General features: G+C 42.1%; 1 protein-coding gene across 1 annotated transcript in view; it reads right to left on the bottom strand.

Annotated features, from left to right (window-relative positions):
- The window catches only part of prkag2a (protein kinase, AMP-activated, gamma 2 non-catalytic subunit a), a 115,808-nt gene extending 98,213 nt beyond the window's left edge, over nt 1-17,595 (bottom strand). The window contains exons 1-3 of the mRNA XM_020508874.2: nt 17,340-17,595; nt 14,355-14,426; nt 2,995-3,331 (exon numbers count right to left, since the gene is read on the bottom strand). Coding sequence (XP_020364463.1) covers nt 2,995-3,331; nt 14,355-14,408 — 391 coding nt within the window. The 5' untranslated portion in view covers nt 14,409-14,426; nt 17,340-17,595. The remainder of the gene's footprint in view (nt 1-2,994; nt 3,332-14,354; nt 14,427-17,339) is intronic.
- Nucleotides 17,596-18,082: the final 487 nt, after the last annotated feature.

Genomic DNA, 18,082 nt, shown 5'->3' with positions numbered 1-18,082 from the left:
TCAATTAGTTAAATGAGGTGTGTTTGACAAGGGCTACAGCAAAACTGTGTACTGTTGGGGGTACTGGAGGACCAGGGTTGGGAAACACTGTTCTAGACCAGGGATCATCAACTAGATTCAGCCGCGGGCCTTTTTTTTCTTGAGCGAATGGTCGGGGGGCCGGAACAAAATTACAAATAATTTGTAGACTGCAAATTGACCGCAAGAAGCCCAAACAGATATAATGCTTGACTAAAACATAATAACTTTAAACCTTGCTTACATTTGTATACGATCACGTGTCTCTCTATTATTACACTGCCGAGCGGCGCAGCGGTCTAAGGCACTGCATCTCAGTGCTTGAGGTGTCACTACAGACACCCTGGATTTGAATCCAGGCTGTATCACAACCAGCCGTGATTGGGAGTCCCATAGGGCGGCACACAGTTGTCCGTGTTTGGCCGGTGTTGTTCTCAACTACCTTGCCTAGTTAAACAAAGGTTCAATTTAAAATAAAATATATTTTGCGTGGGAATACTTGGGAACAGATCTCTTAAATTAAAATCAATTGGAGCTAATTTCCTGGTGTTTCTACAGTCTTTTAATCTTGATGGTTGTACATTTGTCTCAAATAAAACTGTAAAAGGACCTCGGTGTTACTCTGGACCCTGATCTCTCTTTTGACAAACATATCAAGACTATTTCAAGGACAGCTTTTTTCCATCTACGTAACATTGCAAAAATCAGAAACCTTCTGTCCAAAAATTATGCAGAAAAATGTATCCATGCTTTTGTCATTTCTAGGTTAGACTACTGCAATGCTCTACTTTCCGGCTGCCCGGATAAAGCACTAAATAAACTTCCGTTAGTGCTAAACACGGCTGCTAGAATCTTGACTAGAACCCAAAAAAAGGATCTACATTTTATCAGTGTAGATAGGCTAACTTCCTGTTAAGGCAAGGGCTGATTTCAAGGTTTTACTGCTAACCTACAAAGCATTACATGGGCTTGCTCCTACCTATCTTTCCCATTTGGTCCTGCTGTACATACCTACGTGTACGCTACGGTCACAAGACGCAGGCCTCCTAACTGTCTGTCCCTAGAATCTCTAAGCAAACAGCTGGAGGCAGGGATTTCTCCTATAGAGCTCCATTTGTATGGAATGGTCTGCCTACCCATGTGAGAGACGCAGACTCAGTCTCAACCTTTAAGTCTTTATTGAAGACTCATCTCTTCAGTAGGTCCTATGATTGAGTGTAGTCTGGCCCAGGAGTGTGAAGGTGAATGGAAAGGCACTGGAGCAACAAACCGCCCTTGCTGTCTCTGCCTGCCTGGTTCCCCTCTCTCCACTGGGATTCTCTGCCTCTAACCCTATTACAGGGGCTGAGTCACTGGCTTACTGGTGCTTTTCCATGCCGTCCCTAGGAAGGGTGCGTCACTTGAGTGGGTTGAGTCACTGACGTGATCTTCCTGTCTGGGTTGGCGCCCCCCCCTTGAGTTGTGCCGTGGCGGAGATCTTTGTGGGCTATACTCGGCCTTCTCTCAGGATGGTAAGTTGGTGGTTGAATATATCCCTCTAGTGGTGTGGGGGCTGTGCTTTGGCAAAGTGGGTGGGGTTATATTCTGCCTGTTTGGCCATGTCCGGGGGTATCGTCGGATTGGGCCACAGTGTCTCCCAACCCCTCCTGTCTCAGCCTCAAGTATTTATGCTGCAATAGTTTATGTGTCGGGGGCTAGGGTCAGTCTGTTATTTCTGGAGTATTTCTCCTGTCTTATCCAGGGTCCTGTGTGAATTTAAGTATGCTCTCTCTAATTCTCTCTCTCTTTCTCTCTTTCTTTCTTGCTCTCTTTCTTTCTTTCTCTCTCTCGGAGGACCTGAGCCCAAGGACCATGCCTCAGGACTACCTGGCCTGATGACTTCTTGCTGTCCCCAGTCCACCTGGCCGTGCTGCTGCTGCAGTTCCAACTGTTCTGCCTGCGGCTATAGAACCCTGACCTGTTCACCGGACATGCTACCTGTCCCAGACCTGCTGTTTTCAACTCTCTTGAGACAACAGGAGTGGTAGAGATACTCTGAATGATCGGCTATGAAAAGCCAACTGACATTTACTCTTGAGGTGCTGACATGCTGCACCCTCGATATCCACTGTGATTATTATTATTTGACCCTGCTGATCATCTATGAACATTGGCCATGTTCTGTTATACTCTCCCCCCGGCACAGCCAGAAGAGGACTGGCCACCCCTCATAGCCTGGTTCCTCTCTAGGTTTCTTCCTAGGTTCTGACCATTCTAGGGAGTTTTTCCTAGCCACCGTGCTTCTACACCTGCATTGCTTGCTGTTTGGGGTTTTAGGCTGGGTTTCTGTACAGCACTTTGAGATATCAGCTGATGTAAGAAGCTTTATAAATACATTTGATTTGATGTCTAACAATAAAAAATTATAATAAGAAGAAAATATATATATTTATTTATTTTGCTCAGAAACCACCTGCGGGCCAAATTCGGGCCACCAGTTGGGGAACCCTGCTGTAGACTATAGAAGAAAAACTCATTTCATGATCGAACGCAACTAAATTACTTATTTTGTGTCAAATGACGATGAATATCACAATCATACCCATTTGACAGCATTTCCACAGGGTTAACCCGTCACAACCAACAGGAACGAGCTTCACCCCCCTCAACCACTTGCCCAATAGACAATGCAGGCATTTACATCTACTAAAACAACCTAAAAGTACACAACACTAACTACCACACCAGCAGAGGAACAACTTGAGCTATGTTGTAGTTTGTATTCCGTTCCCGCCCTTCAGACAAATACTGCACATATGTGACTGACCAGAGTTCGAATCCAGGTTTCCCGAGTGCGATTGTACTATATTAGCCCTTTGAGCTAAAGCCTAGGCATTAAGTCGGGGAGCTAACACTCCATTTTTCATAGAAGGTGACAGATCATGCGAGCGTGGTTCACTGAACCAACCCTTTTACACACAGAGCAACTGGCCTTACCTTTCCTGGCCCTGGAGAAGACCTTGATGCTGACGGGAGAGGTGGAGGTGGAGTTAGAGGTAGAGTCCCTGGAGAAGACCTTGACGCTGACGGGAGAGGTGGAGGTGGAGTTAGAGGTAGAGTCCCTGGAGGAGCGGAAGATGCCGCTGAAGCTCAGGCGACGAGACGACTTGGGTGGGGAGTCCTGTTGGGACGAAGGGTAGGGGAAGATGGTTTTGGGGGAGCCTGGGCTGTTCTTGGTCCTGGCAGGGGCTGACTTGGGACTGGAGGGCCGACTGAAGGGTCCCCGGGTGAAGAAACCTTTTGTCGGGCTGACTGAGTGGCAACTCCCTCCACCCTGAGGGAGAAAACAAAGAGTTAACCAATTGCTTTTTAGGTCATGTGTTTTTTCTACTCTCTTTTGACAACACAGCAGCGAGCTGAGAGAGTGACGATTAAGATCCAGACTATGTTTGACATTCTGTAATATTCTGTCAGTGAATATTTTCTAAAGACATAATTTCCATGTTACATCAGTCCAGAATCTACTGAACCATTTTTAATCTAGGGTAATTGTGCATATTCTGAAGTTACTGTGGCAAGACATTGATGTAGGTACATCACAGAAAAGTAGCCTGAAACTCTAATAAAAACAAAATGCACAATTCTATATAGCTATTCAACTACTCAAATGTTATTTCATGCCATTCCTTATTAAGAGGAAATAGCTCCCACTATCTGTTTCAAGAGATAGATACAATCAAGAAAACATATTAAACCTGGTTTTCTATCACTCTGCATTCATGGGGGTGTCCAATCTTCAATACACAAAGGCAGGGATTTTGTGAAGCCTAAAAAATGGGTTCAATGTCACAAATATGCTGTCCTGACTTACAAGTTTCTTGTAATGTTATCCTGGTCAGATAGATAGAGCATTGATTATTAGCAGGACTATGAACTAGAGCTGGGAATATAAACCAAAGGTTATCGATACCAAACAAACCGACCACTTATCATGGACAATTTGCTGATATAGTTCATTCCAATAAATAACCTATAGGGCCCTACTAGAGAAATGTGAAGTTTGAAATGTAATAAGTTTGCTATGGGAGTTTGTTGATGGGGAAATGGATATCTACAACATTCAAAGTAGGAGTAGTAGTTACCCCCAACAGGCGATTTCCGTGGACCCGAGGAAATCGAAATAGTGTAATAAAAAAATCAATTTAAACTAAAGATATGTTTTTTTTAAATTGGATGCATCTCAATCTAACACATCCGCTAATGTCACACTTCCGCATCTGCAGTGAAAGGTGGCAGAGCTAGAGCAGTGTTTGAGACGACCCAAAAATCTATCTTCTCACTTTATAGAAAGGTGAGACTCTCACAAACATGATGACGTTCTCCGTTTTGTTCTAAGATCCCAACAAGCGTCTTGGGACTCAACTGAAGTCGGTACAGCCAATCTGCCAACTTCTGTCTGGAGCATCCAAACAATTGGGGCTACACACTAATATGATCCTTCTGTGGAAAGGCGAGGCTCTCACAAACACGTACCAGTTGTTAAAAAATGAATGGAAGTATATATGTAGATAGTTTAATGCCAAAAGTATCAAATCAAATCAAATTTATTTGTCACATACACATGGTTAGCAGATGTTAATGCGAGTGTAGCGAAATGCTTGTGCTTCTAGTTCCGACAATGCAGTAATAACCAACAAGTAATCTAACTAACAATTCCAAAAAAAACTACTGTCTTATACACAATGTAAGGGGATAAAGAATATGTACATAAGGATATATGAATGAGTGATGGTACAGAGCAGCATAGGCAAGATACAGTAGATGATATCGAGTACAGTATATACATATGAGATGAGTATGTAAACCAAGTGGCATAGTTAAAGTGGCTAGTGATACATGTATTACATAAGGATGCAGTCGATGATATAGAGTACAGTATCTACGTATGCATATGAGATGAATAATGTAGGGTAAGTAACATTATATAAGGTAGCATTGTTTAAAGTGGCTAGTGATATATTTACATCATTTCCCATCAATTCCCATGATTAAAGTGGCTGGAGTAGAGTCAGTGGCATTGACAGTGTGTTGGCAGTAGCCACTCAATGTTAGTGGTGGCTGTTTAACAGTCTGATGGCCTTGAGATAGAAGCTGTTTTTCAGTCTCTCGGTCCCAGCTTTGATGCACCTGTACTGACCTCGCCTTCTGGATGACAGCGGGGTGAACAGGCAGTGGCTCGGGTGGTTGATGTCCTTGATGATCTTTATGGCCTTCCTGTAGCATCGGGTGGTGTAGGTGTCCTGGAGGGCAGGTAGTTTGCCCCCGGTGATGCGTTGTGCAGACCTCACTACCCTCTGGAGAGCCTTACGGTTGAGGGCGGTGCAGTTGCCATACCAGGCGGTGATACAGCCCGCCAGGATGCTCTCGATTGTGCATCTGTAGAAGTTTGTGAGTGCTTTTGGTGACAAGCCGAATTTCTTCAGCCTCCTGAGGTTGAAGAGGCGCTGCTGCGCCTTCCTCACGATGCTGTCTGTGTGAGTGGACCAATTCAGTTTGTCTGTGATGTGTATGCCGAGGAACTTAAAACTTGCTACCCTCTCCACTACTGTTCCATCGATGTGGATGGGGGGGTGTTCCCTCTGCTGTTTCCTGAAGTCCACAATCATCTCCTTAGTTTTGTTGACGTTGAGTGTGAGGTTATTTTCCTGACACCACACTCCGAGGGCCCTCACCTCCTCCCTGTAGGCCGTCTCGTCGTTGTTGGTAATCAAGCCTACCACTGTTGTGTCGTCCGCAAACTTGATGATTGAGTTGGAGGCGTGCGTGGCCACGCAGTCGTGGGTGAACAGGGAGTACAGGAGAGGGCTCAGAATGCACCCTTGTGGGAGTAGCCAAATACATAAAAGGTCCATTCCTGACATTTAATCTGAGAAAACGTTCCGTTTTGGGTGGCCTTCTACAAGCTTCCCACAATAAGTTGGGTGAATTTTGGCCCATTCCTCCTGACAAAGCTGGTATAGCTGAGTCAGGTTTGTAGGCCTCCTTGCTCGCATATGGTTTTTCAGTTCTGCCCACAAATTGTCTATGGGATTGAGGTCAGGGATTTGTGATGGCCACTCCAATACCTTGACTTTGTTGTCTTTAAGCCATTTTGCCACAGCTTTGGAAGTATGCTTGCGGTCAATGTTCATTTGCAAGACCCATTTGTAACCAAGCTTTAACTTCCTGACTGATGTCTTGAGATGTTGCTTCAATCCATCCACATAATTTTCCATTTTCATGATGCCATCTATTTTGTGAAGTGCACCAGTCCCTCTTGCAGCAAAGCACCCCTACAGCAAGATGCTGCCACCCTCATGCTTCACGGTTGGGATGGTGTTCTTCAGCTTGCAAGCCTCCCTCTTTTTCCTCCAAACATAACGATGGTCATTATGGCCAAACAATTCAATTTTTGTTTCATCAGACCAGAGGATATTTCTACAAAAAGTACGTATCTTTGTCTCCATGTACAGTTGCAAACCGTAGTCTGGCTTTTTTTATGGCGGTTTTGGAGCAGTGGCTTCTTCCTTGCTGAGTGGCCTTTCAAATTATGTCGATATAGGACTTGTTTTACTGTGGATATAGATACTTTTGTACCTGTTTCCTCCAGCATCTTCACAAGGTCCTTTGCTGTTGTTCTGGGATTGATTTGCACTTTTTGCACCAAAGTACGTTAATCTCTAGGAGACAGAAGGCATGTCCTTCCTGAGCAGTATGACGGCTGCGTGGTCCCATGGTGTTTATACTTGTGTACTATTGTTTGTACAGATGAACGTGGTACCTTCAGGTGTTTGGAAATTGCTCCCAAGGATGAACCAGACTTGTGGAGGTATACAATAATTTTTCTTAGGTCAAGCAAAGAGGCACTGAGTTTGAAGGTAGGCCTTGAAATGCATCCACAGGTAAACCTCCAATTGACTCAAATGATGTCAATTAGCATATCAGAAGCTTCTAAAGCCATAACATCATTTTCTGGAATTTTCCAAGCTGTTTAAAGGCACAGTCAACTTAGTTTATATAAACTTCTGACCCACTGGAATTGTGATACAGTGAAGTATAAGTGAAATAATCTGTATGTTAACAATTGTCAGAAAAATGACTTGTGTCATGCACAAAGTAGATGTCCTAACTGACTTGCAAAATCTATAGTTTGTTAACAAGAGATTTGTAGAGTGGTTGAAAAACGTGTTTTAATGACGCCAACCTAAGTGTATGTAAACTTCCGACTTCAACTGTATATATCTCTCAGAATAGGACAGACACTGAAGAATAAATGTCCCTTAGATTATTTTTGGGGACTATCTGCTGTTCCACATTCTTCCATATAGTTGAATGTTTAATAAATATATGTATTTTCAGTACCTGTCAAAAGTTTGGACACACCTACTTAATAGTGAAGACATCAACACTATGAAATAACACATATGGAATCATGTAGTGACAAAAAAAAGTGTTAAACAAATTAAAATATATTTTACATTTCAGATTTCTCCAAGTAGCCACCCTTTGCCTTGATGACAGCTTTGCACACTCTTGGCATTCTCACAACCAGCTTCATGAGGTAGTCACCTGGAATGCTTTTCCAACAGTCTTGAAGTTGTTCCCACATATTCTGAGCACTTGTTGGCTGCTTTTCCTTCACTTCACTCTGCGGCCCAACACATCTCAAACCATCTCAATTGGGTTGAGTTCAGGTGATTATGGAGGCCAGGTCCTCTGATGCAGCACACCATCACTCTCCTTCTTGGTAAAATAGCCCTTAGACAGCCTGGAGGTGTGTTTTGAGTCATTGTCCTGTTGAAAAACAAATGGTAGTCCCACTAAACGCAAACCAGATGGAATGGCGTATCACTACAGGATGCTGTGGTAACCATGCTGGTTAAGTGTGCCTTGAATTCTAAATAAATCACTGACAGTGTCACCAGCAAAGCACCAACACACCATCACACCTCTTCCTCCATGCTTCACAGTGGGAACCACACATGCGGAGATCATCTGTTAACCTACACCTCATCAGACAAAAGGACAGATTTCCACCGGTCTGATGATAATTTTTTTAATTTTATTATTCCATCATCTTTGAAATGCAAGAGAAAGGCCACAATGAATTATTGCAGCTTAGGCACCATTTAGACATTGGCCTCTAGACAGCATCAGTGTATATGCAAAGTTTTAGACTTATCCAATGAACCACTGCATTTCTGTTCAAAATGTTGTATCAAGTCTGCCCAAATGTGCCTAATTGGTTTATTGATACATTTTCAAGTTCATAACTGTGCACTCTCCTCAAACAATAGCATGGTATTCTTTCACTGTAAATTGGACAGTGCAGTTAGATTAACAAGAATGTAAGCTTTCTGCCCATACCAGATATGTCTATGTCCTGGGAAATGTTCTTGTTACTTACAACCTCATGCTAATCACATTAGCCTATGTTAGCCTAAACATCCCACCGGGGGAACACCTATCCCTTAGAGGGAAAGAAATTCCATAAATGTACTTTTAATAAGGCACACCTATTAATTGAAATGTATTCAGGGTGACTACCTCATGAAGCTGGTTGAGAAATGTAAATACATTTGGATTTGTTTAACACTTTTTTGGTTACTACATGACAGGGCCTAGACTGTAGAGGGTTTTAAGGGTAATATCAAACAAATATTGTGGTGCACATTTATGTTATACATTTATGGTTCAATTCATCGTTATTGTGATAATTCTCTCTACTCTCCATTCGAAATCAGGGACATTCTTGAAATAATTTAAAATATCGACTAAACTTGCCCCTTTCAGTAAGCAGCCGAGTTAGAGAGGGAGGTGCATCAAAAGCTTTTATTAATGCAAACTGTTCATTATCTAATAATGCAATGAAGAGTCTGTTATGCTGTCTGAGAGTTTCTGGGATAACAAGACGATTCCCAGAAATGTATGGTACGTCTTCTCTAATCTCATTGACAGACTATGTAAACAAAGCATCTGACCAAATTACGCAAGATTTTAGTTCTGGGTTAACCGAGATTAGGTCTTTGCTGAATAATTACAATGTTCAAGCCAAGTTGGGAGCTTTCGATTTGGGGGCAAATAGTCCATTAACGACGATAGATTAGAGCTAAAGGCTGGTGATGGCATTGGAGTAGATTAAAAAATATAATAATTCAAAAGTATAATCAATGTGAGGAGTGACTCAGTTTCCCCTTTATACATATTAATATACCGATGGACATAGATGGCTTCAGGGTTGCATCCAATCACACGCATAAGCTTTTAAGGTATGCAGTAAGAGTATAGAGATTTATATGAAGAACATTAAACTGAGAATATACAGAAGCTGCAAGCAGCCATGGCGGGGTTCAAGCCCTATAGCCCCACAGCGCCACCATTAGGACAATATTTACTAGTTGCCTTTGGATGAGCTAATTCTGTACTCAACATGCCTGCCAAATATCACAACTCAAATCAAACAGATCGTGTGATACGCTTTTGATGGGTTTTGGACCCGTTTTAATGATGTTAACTACTTTAAACGTCTTCTTTTCCAGAACTATGTGAAGGATCGGCACCAGGTTTGGTATATAGCATCTATAGACGCACGTCTTTAAACGCAACATTTTACAAGACTGTAGCTTAAACAACATGGCCACTATTAGCCAATGAGCTTGCATTAATGTTTTCCCCCATCCAACATCTCCACCATGCAGCCAAACATAACCATACTCTGCAGGTTATTTAGACTCACATCCCTGAGGACGTGTGCCAATTCCATGACTCTGAGTCAAACAGATCATTAGATATAATTATGTGGCAATTATAACGCCACCATGTGGTGGATCTGATTGTTATTGTATACGTTGAGTCTTGACAGCGTTTGGAACATGCATATCAAGTGTTGTATCAATATGAATAACCATATCTGATTTATATGCACTTTAATGTTTATTAGTCCATATTAGTCCTTGTTGCTTGAGGTACTTGCCTAGAAAATGTTATATTGGGAGACCTTATATCAAGCTTCGTGCAGATCGGTCATTTGGTGCCAGAGTAGCTTTGTTGCTTGAACCCCTTAAAAGGGAAAGTCTAGTCGGAATGGACTGGTTATTCTTGCACTGTAATGCTGGTTTTGAACTGTAAACCACTAGGCCTATTACTCTGACTGAGAAAACAATACTTATTTACTTCATTTGATAAGTGTCCAACCCTTTCTCATGTTCAGGTGTTACACAAACATGCTGATATACTCCATTTAAATGACATTGCAGCCTCATGTTTTTGGCCTATGTCCAAACCTTAAGCCAATCCCATGGCAGAATTAGGAAAACAAAAAACATATGTACAAATACACACACACACATGCTTGTGCACAAACACACACTGAAATGTGTGTAAAAAACAAACAAACAACAAGCCTGAGGTGAGGACATAATCTAAAATAACAATGTGGAAAAAATATGAGAAGCAATGCCGGGGCTATATTTACTATAAACAAACCTACTGTTGTGTATTAGATACAGTTCAGCAACGAGGTAAAGCAACAGTCAGTACGAGAAACCATGGGAATAAAATAGGATATGTACTAAATATACTAAAACCTTGGGAGGGGAATAATCCACCACACTCTACATCCTTGAAAGCTATCATCTTATTTATCTTTCTCTACAGCCTTCACTGGTTTCCTTGGTGTTTTTTTCTGATTGATAGTCGTCCCTGTAGCTTCCGCTTCAAATCCATTAAAAAGGGGTTGGACCTTCATGCTCCAAGGTGAGAGATGGAGGACGACACAGAGAGGATTCTGTCTGAGATAAGACTTAACTCATAAATATAAACACTGACTACACTAGAAGGGAACCACTATCATTGCATTTTCTGTTGTTCACATCCCAACACACCCTCAACTTCAATCAGGCAATACTGCACAAGGTTATGTTTTGGCAGGTGTGCAACTTTGGTTTTAGAAGTGGGGGGGGGCATCAAATATATTTTTTATTTTTTTATTTTTGGTCAGACAAGTGCTCCGCTTGGAGGCGTCAGCATGGTCCTAAAGCACATTGTTGCCTCGTTTTGTATCACATTCCAATGATAAAACTGGGGGGAACAAAAATGCAATTTCAGAATGTGGGGGGACCCAGTGAATGTTGTGCTCCAGTGAAAGTTGTGCTCCTGTGTATAGGCCTACCATACAGCAGGGTTTCATCTAGCATTAGGCAAGGTGTGTGGCCACCTCACATCTAGCTCTCTTGCCCTCCACTTAAAAGAGTTTGGCTTCTATTGGTTTCAACTGATCCTGTTGGTACTAGGATGTTGCTTGGCCTAACAACACAAAGAGTTAAGAGGCTTCATTCCAGACCAGGTTATTAGAACACAGTGTAAGACTGGTAGCCTAGCGGTTAAGAGCATTGGGTCAATAACCAAAAAGTCAATGGTTTGAATGTGCCATTGTACAAGGCACTTAACCCTAATTGCTCCTTTAAGTCATTCTGGATAAGAGCGTCTGCTAAATGACAGAAAATGTAAGAGAATGTAAGTGTAACCACATCCAATTAAGAGTAATATTGGAAACACCTAAATGAGAACAACGAATTAGATTATTGATTGGATATGGAACAATGCCAAGTAAGAGACATCCATCTCTGAATTGCACCACCTGGGAGATCTTCAGTCCTTTTATTGACAGGTAGGCCTACTGTAACATGTCTCCTAATGACATCTCTGCCACTTTATTAATTGAAAAATGTGTGTGTGCACTGCATGCACGTACACCTATCAGATTGTATTTTGGTGAGTTTGTGTGTGGGAGTTCAAAGAGAGGCCACCTTCCTCAACTGTCACATCTGTTCCCACTACGCCCTCTGGTGTCCATCCGGTGTTGTCTCTCTGTCTCTGTCTCTGTCTCTGTCTCTGTCTCTGTCTCTGTCTCTGTCTCTGTCTCTGTCTCTGTCTCTGTCTCTGTCTCTGTCTCTCTCTCTCTCTCTCTCTCTCTCTCTCTCTCTCTCTCTCTCTCTCTCTCTCTCTCTCTCTCTCTCTCTCTCTCTCTCTCTCTCTCTCTCTCTCTCTCGCTCTCTCTCTCTCTCTCTCTCTCTATATATATATATATATATATATATAATGGGCTTTATTGGCATGGGAAACATGTGTTAACATTGCCAAAGCAAGTGAGGTAGATAATATACAAAAGCTAAATAAACAATAACAATTAACAGTAAACATTGCACATACAGAACTTTCAAAACAATAAAGACATTACAAATGTCATATTATATATACAGTGTTGTACAAATGGTTAAAGTACACAAGGGAAAATAAATAAGCATAAATATCGGTTGTATTTACAATGGTGTTTGTTCTTCACTGGTTGCCCTTTTCTTGTGGCAATAGGTCACAAATCTTGCTGCTGTGATGGCACACTGTGGAATTTCACCCAGTAGATATGGGAGTTTATCAAAATTGGGTTTGTTTTCGAATTCTTTGTGGATCTGTGTAATCTGAGGGGAATATGTCTCTCTAATATGGTCATACATTGGGCAGGAGGTTAGGAAGTGCAGCTCAGTTTCCCCCTCATTTTGTGGGCAGTGTGCACATAGCCTGTCTTCTCTTGAGAGCCATGTCTGCCTACGGCGGCCTTTCTCAATAGCAAGGCTATGCTCACTGAGTCTGTACATAGTCAAAGCTTTCCTTAAGTTTGGGTCAGTCACAGGGGTCAAGTATTCTGCCACTGTGTACTCTCTGTTTAGGGACAAATAGCATTCTAGTTTGCTTAGTTTTTTTGTTAATTCTTTCCAATGTGTCAAGTAATTATCTTTTTGTTTTCTCATGATTTGCTTGGGTCTAATTGTGCTGCTGTCCTGGGGCTCTGTGGGGTGTGTTTGTCTTTGTGAACAGAGCCCCAGGACATGCTTGCTTAGGGGACTCTTCTCCAGGTTCATCTCTCTGTAGGTGATGGCTTTGTTATGGAAGGTTTGGGAATTGTTTCCTTTTAGGTGGTTGTAGAATTTAACGGCTCTTTTCTGGATTTTGATCATTAGTGGGTATCGGCCTAATTTTCCTCTGCATGCATTATTTGGTGTTCTACGTTGTACACTGAGAATATTTTTGCAGAATTCTGCATGCAGAGGGTATGTCTCTGTGTGTGTGTGTGTGTGTGTGTGTGTGTGTGTGTGTGTGTGTGTGTGTGTGTGTGTGTGTGTGTGTGTGTGTGTGTGTGTGTGTGTGTGTGTGGTTGGAGACAGGTGTGCTGGAGTCAGAGCATATCGTCCCATAATCAAGACCTCTACATATACTCAAACCTGCCATCTCCACGCTGCCAGATCGTAATCTCTTATCAGTCAGTTATGATTCTAGCTTTTTGTCTTTGCTCTAGATCCTGTTTGCATTGCTGTGCTTGTTTTTCTGACTTACATCATTTTTGTCCTCTACTTGCAGTACCGCTCTGTCTCTGGCTCCTGTCTTACCACCAACCACCTTGCTCTGGATATTACTCACCACCATTACCTTGGATTCCCCCCAGGACCTGTTCCCCTGTTTCTTGCTGCCAACTCCAACCTCACTCTACACTCCTGGTTATTGCTACTCATCTGAGCTGCCCCGGTTCTGCACTCCCCATTTGCTATGTTCAATAAACATTTTGTGCATTCATCCCGGCTTCCTCTGCTGAGTCCGCTCTTGGGTTCCCCCCTTCGCTCACCGTAACATTAGCACCAGTACTCTCAGGTCCTGCTCTAACCCAATGACTCAGCACCAGTACTCTCAAGTCCTGCTCTAACCCGATGACTCAGCACCAGTACTCTCAGGTCCTGCTCTAACCCGATGACTCAGCACCAGTACTCTCAGGTCCCGCTCTAACCCGATGACTCAGCACCAGGCTCTTGATTGACAGGTCTGGCTCAGCTTACGTCCTCTGTGTGACTGACCACATTATCCCCACAGAGCAGACATCATATCAAAGGAGTCATGTTTTTTTTTCAGTGTGAGGTCAGGGCCATTCCCCGAATTTAAATAGGTAATGATGAAAGATTGAGGTTTTAATCAAGACTATGTTAACTGAGTTGGGGATGCTTTTAATTTCTATTTTCCTCAATGAAAACAGAATTGAAGTACCAAATGATGGCCTTTGTGACTAACCCTAGCCTGGTCCAAAACTGTACGTGCTGTAACCAACCACAGTATTATTGGCACAATCACAAGAGAGGAGTTGGCTGAAGCACATCCAAACTGGATCACCAGGCTAAAGGAACACCAACTATCTCTGGATTTCCTCCAAAATAAATATAGATATTTTCTCAGAGCACACTGAGCTGATGAGGGTGTACCTAGGGACACCACTTTACCTTCCGTATGCCGTCCGTATCCATATGGTCGGCATCTCTCTCCAAGAAGGGCATGGCAAACGAGCTGAGGTCCTGCAGAACAAAGAGAGAGCACCAGGTTTAGATGGGCATTAGTATAAAAAGACCACCACCTTCAGCTTCAATCATTTACCAGCAAAGTCATACTACATAAAGTGGCAGAATCTGTTTGCCATGCCACCATTTGTATAACATCAAATTAGATTTCTGAAGTATGTATATTATAGACCTTAGAAAAAGTTACAGACGCACACATATCATCCCCCCCCCCCTTCACGTTTCATTCAGGACTATCCGTAATCATTGTTTAGAAACATATTATATTCTTATTTACAATAAATGTGACTCCAAATTGGCACAATACATTATTTACCATTAACTTCTATTGGGTACAAAATAATCTGAAACACAACCAAAACAAACAGCAAATGCATCCAACAAGTTTGTAGAGCCACAAGCTTGATGTAATCATTGCATGCTAGAAATATGGGACCAAATACTTAACGTTTGACTACTTTAATCCACATAGGTGGATTTGTCCTAATAATGTTAGTCCCCTGAAATGGGACCAAATACTTAACTTATACAAAAAAGTATGTACAAAAAGTGCTTACTTTTCTAAACGGATCACACAATATGGATGAAAATACCTTCAAATTAAAGCTGACAGTCTGCACTTTAACATCGTTGTATCATTTCAAATACAAAGTGTACAGAGCCAAAACAACAACAAAATGGTCATTTTCCCAATACTTTTGGAGCCCACTGTATGTCGTAAAATAAACACACACATTTCTTCAAGATATAAATAAATATTGTTTTAAAGCCCTAAAATAAAGTATACAGAACATCAAGCTTTCCGTTGCTGTGAGGGGGTTACTACAATCCATCTTAGAATCAAAGGCAAACTTACACACAATGCCTCTCCAAGTTCTTTCTCCATGGAGAGGACTGTGAATGGAGAGTTTAATGGACTTGGAATGAGTCCCATTGTGCAGTGTGCTAAACCTCATTAACATGCTAAAGTCCTACTAAACGTGAATCAGCAAGAATCAAATATCACACTTAGAACCCTAGAAATGACCACTGACTCAATCAACAGCGACAAAACAGTTGTGAAGGGGGGTGGGGGGGATCCTGCCAGAGGTCAATGATGTCACCCAAGCCATGCAAACCCATCTGTAAAATACGTGTAGAACATTCTCAACCGAATTGTGTCAGGAGAACAAATCTTACCTAGATACAAATAACTCCTTGTTGTTGATGACAACTGGCTGACAGGTCCAATCTTGAGTCAATCATGTGCACAAATTAAGGCCATCCCCGTCCCTACCCAATAATCTTAATGATGACAGCCACAAATGAATGACATCCTAACTCCCAGAGATCCTCAGTGACATCACAGCCATCAAGGTGACCTTCAGCTCTAGTGACTCTAGTCTGGCCACATCTGTTCAACCTTGATGCCTGCGCCAGACCCTATCTTGGTGTCTGCTGTCCACAGTACACACTCTTAAAATGGAAAAAAACACAGCCCAAGACACAACAACTCCAGGTTAGGCCACTCTGCTGAAGGCCACATGACATCTACACACAATGAAAGTCAATTCCATAACATAGTGCTTAATCCTGATTGTATTATTTTGCATCTTGTATCACATGATTATATATTTAAAAAAATAAAGATTGTAGATAATGAAACTTTTAATGAAATTAAATGTATCCTGAGTCTTACCCTAAGAGCAAACTAGAAATGACTTCACACTGTAAGTTGAGCTACATTAAAGATACTGTTAAGAAACATAGTTCACTGAACCACTACTTAACCACTACTGAACCACTACTTAACCACTACTGAACCACTACTTAACCACTACTTGGTGAAACATTATCATATCGAAATGTTGTACACTTCAAATTGCAAAAATAGATCACTCTGGAGTAAAATGTGAACAGAATGTATTATTTAGCCGAGTAAACACAATAATAGTATCATGTGAGAATTAGGTAGGTTTAATTCTGAAAAGTAATGGAAATAATTGCCTAATATTTTCAGACACTGATATTTTATTTTCATTTATCAAAAAAAGTAGTCTACTTCCAGTAGTTAGCTTCACCTGTAAATGGCAAAAAAGTACTAATGATTTGAATTAGATTTTGTGCTTTCATTGCAGGCAAGCAGTAACACTGCGGTTTCTACTAATCAACTTATCCCAGTCATCAATCAAGACAGTTATGAATAGAATTTCATTTCAATTATTACATTTATTTAACAGGGACAATGTACATGGAATCAACATTTCTGTAAATGTGCCAGACTTAGCCAGCCAGACAGTTTTGTAGTCATCAGTTTCCATCTGTAGTCCCTGGGATCAGCTGTGTTACTGCTTAGTTGGAACAAAATAATCACTTACACCTGCCATTGTAGGGCAATATTCCCCACTCCTGGTTTACAACATAGGGGGAAATAATTCTACATCTGAAAAATAATGGCAAATTGCACCATTAGATCCAGCTACTACAGTGGATCCAGCTACTACAGTGGATCCAGCTACTAGAGTGGGTCCAGCTCCGACAGTGGGTCCAGCTACCACAGTGGGTCCAGCTACTAGAGTGGGTCCAGCTACTAGAGTAGGTCCAGCTACTACAGTCGGTCCAGTTACTACAGTGGATCCAGCTACTACAGTGGATCCAGCTACTACAGTGGATCCAGCTAATACAGTGGATCCAGCTACTACAGTGGATCCAGCTACTAGAGTGGGTTCAGCTCCGACAGTGGGTCCAGCTACTACAGTGGATCCAGCTACTATATATTCTGAGCAAGTCCCATTTAGAATCTTGTAACAAAAATACACAAAGGGACTTTGATTTTTCTTCTCAAGCACACGTTCCAATCCCCATTACCTCTTTGCATACCCTTAGACTAGAACACAAACCCAACTCAACACTCACACACTTGTAATTTACCTTCTACTCCCAAAGTGCAGATCGACAAGCAAAATCCCCTCTGCTGTGCGTATGGTCCTGGAGTACTGAGGCTTCTTATCAGCATACAGGCAAGAGCAGAATGACAACAAGTGGAGTAAAACCTTCCCCCAAGAGATGAGCTCACTTTGACCTGTCCTCCAGCCTTGAAAATTAGTCTGAAAAAAACCCTGTCTTTCTGATCAAGAGAAAAACCTGTCTTTCTGATCAAGAGAAAAACCTATCCCAGCGATGCTAATCTGTCTGAGCTTTAAAAAACAACTCAGGTTTTATACCCTTTCCATTCTCTGAGCGCAAGGCTAGTCCAGTGTTGCCTAACGAGTACTTAGCTATGCTGTAATGAGATAGTCAACAAAAGTGCTGCCTTAAGCACTTGCAAATCCTATTTGATGAATCTCAGGCCAGTCCCCAGGAGAAGACAGGCTAGACATGCAGGGCCGGGGTGGGGTGGGGGGTTGGAGTTGCACCTCCCTGAGAGAGAGAGAGAGAGAGAGAGAGAGAGAGAGAGAGAGAGAGAGAGAGAGAGAGAGAGAGAGAGAGAGAGAGAGAGAGAGAGAGAGAGAGAGAGAGAGAGAGAGAGAGAGAGAGAGAAAGAGAGAAGAGAGATAGAGAGATAGAGAGAGAGAGAGAGAGAGAGAGAGAGAGAGAGAGAGAGAGAAAGAGAGAAAGAGAGAAGAGAGATAGAGAGATAGAGAGATAGAGAGAGAGAGAGAGAGAGAGAGAGA

Source organism: Oncorhynchus kisutch, linkage group LG18, assembly GCF_002021735.2.
Source record: "Oncorhynchus kisutch isolate 150728-3 linkage group LG18, Okis_V2, whole genome shotgun sequence".
Classification (NCBI taxonomy): domain Eukaryota; kingdom Metazoa; phylum Chordata; class Actinopteri; order Salmoniformes; family Salmonidae; genus Oncorhynchus; species Oncorhynchus kisutch.
Note: the sequence above shows the minus strand (reverse complement) of the source record. Positions and strands in the feature narration are given on the sequence as shown.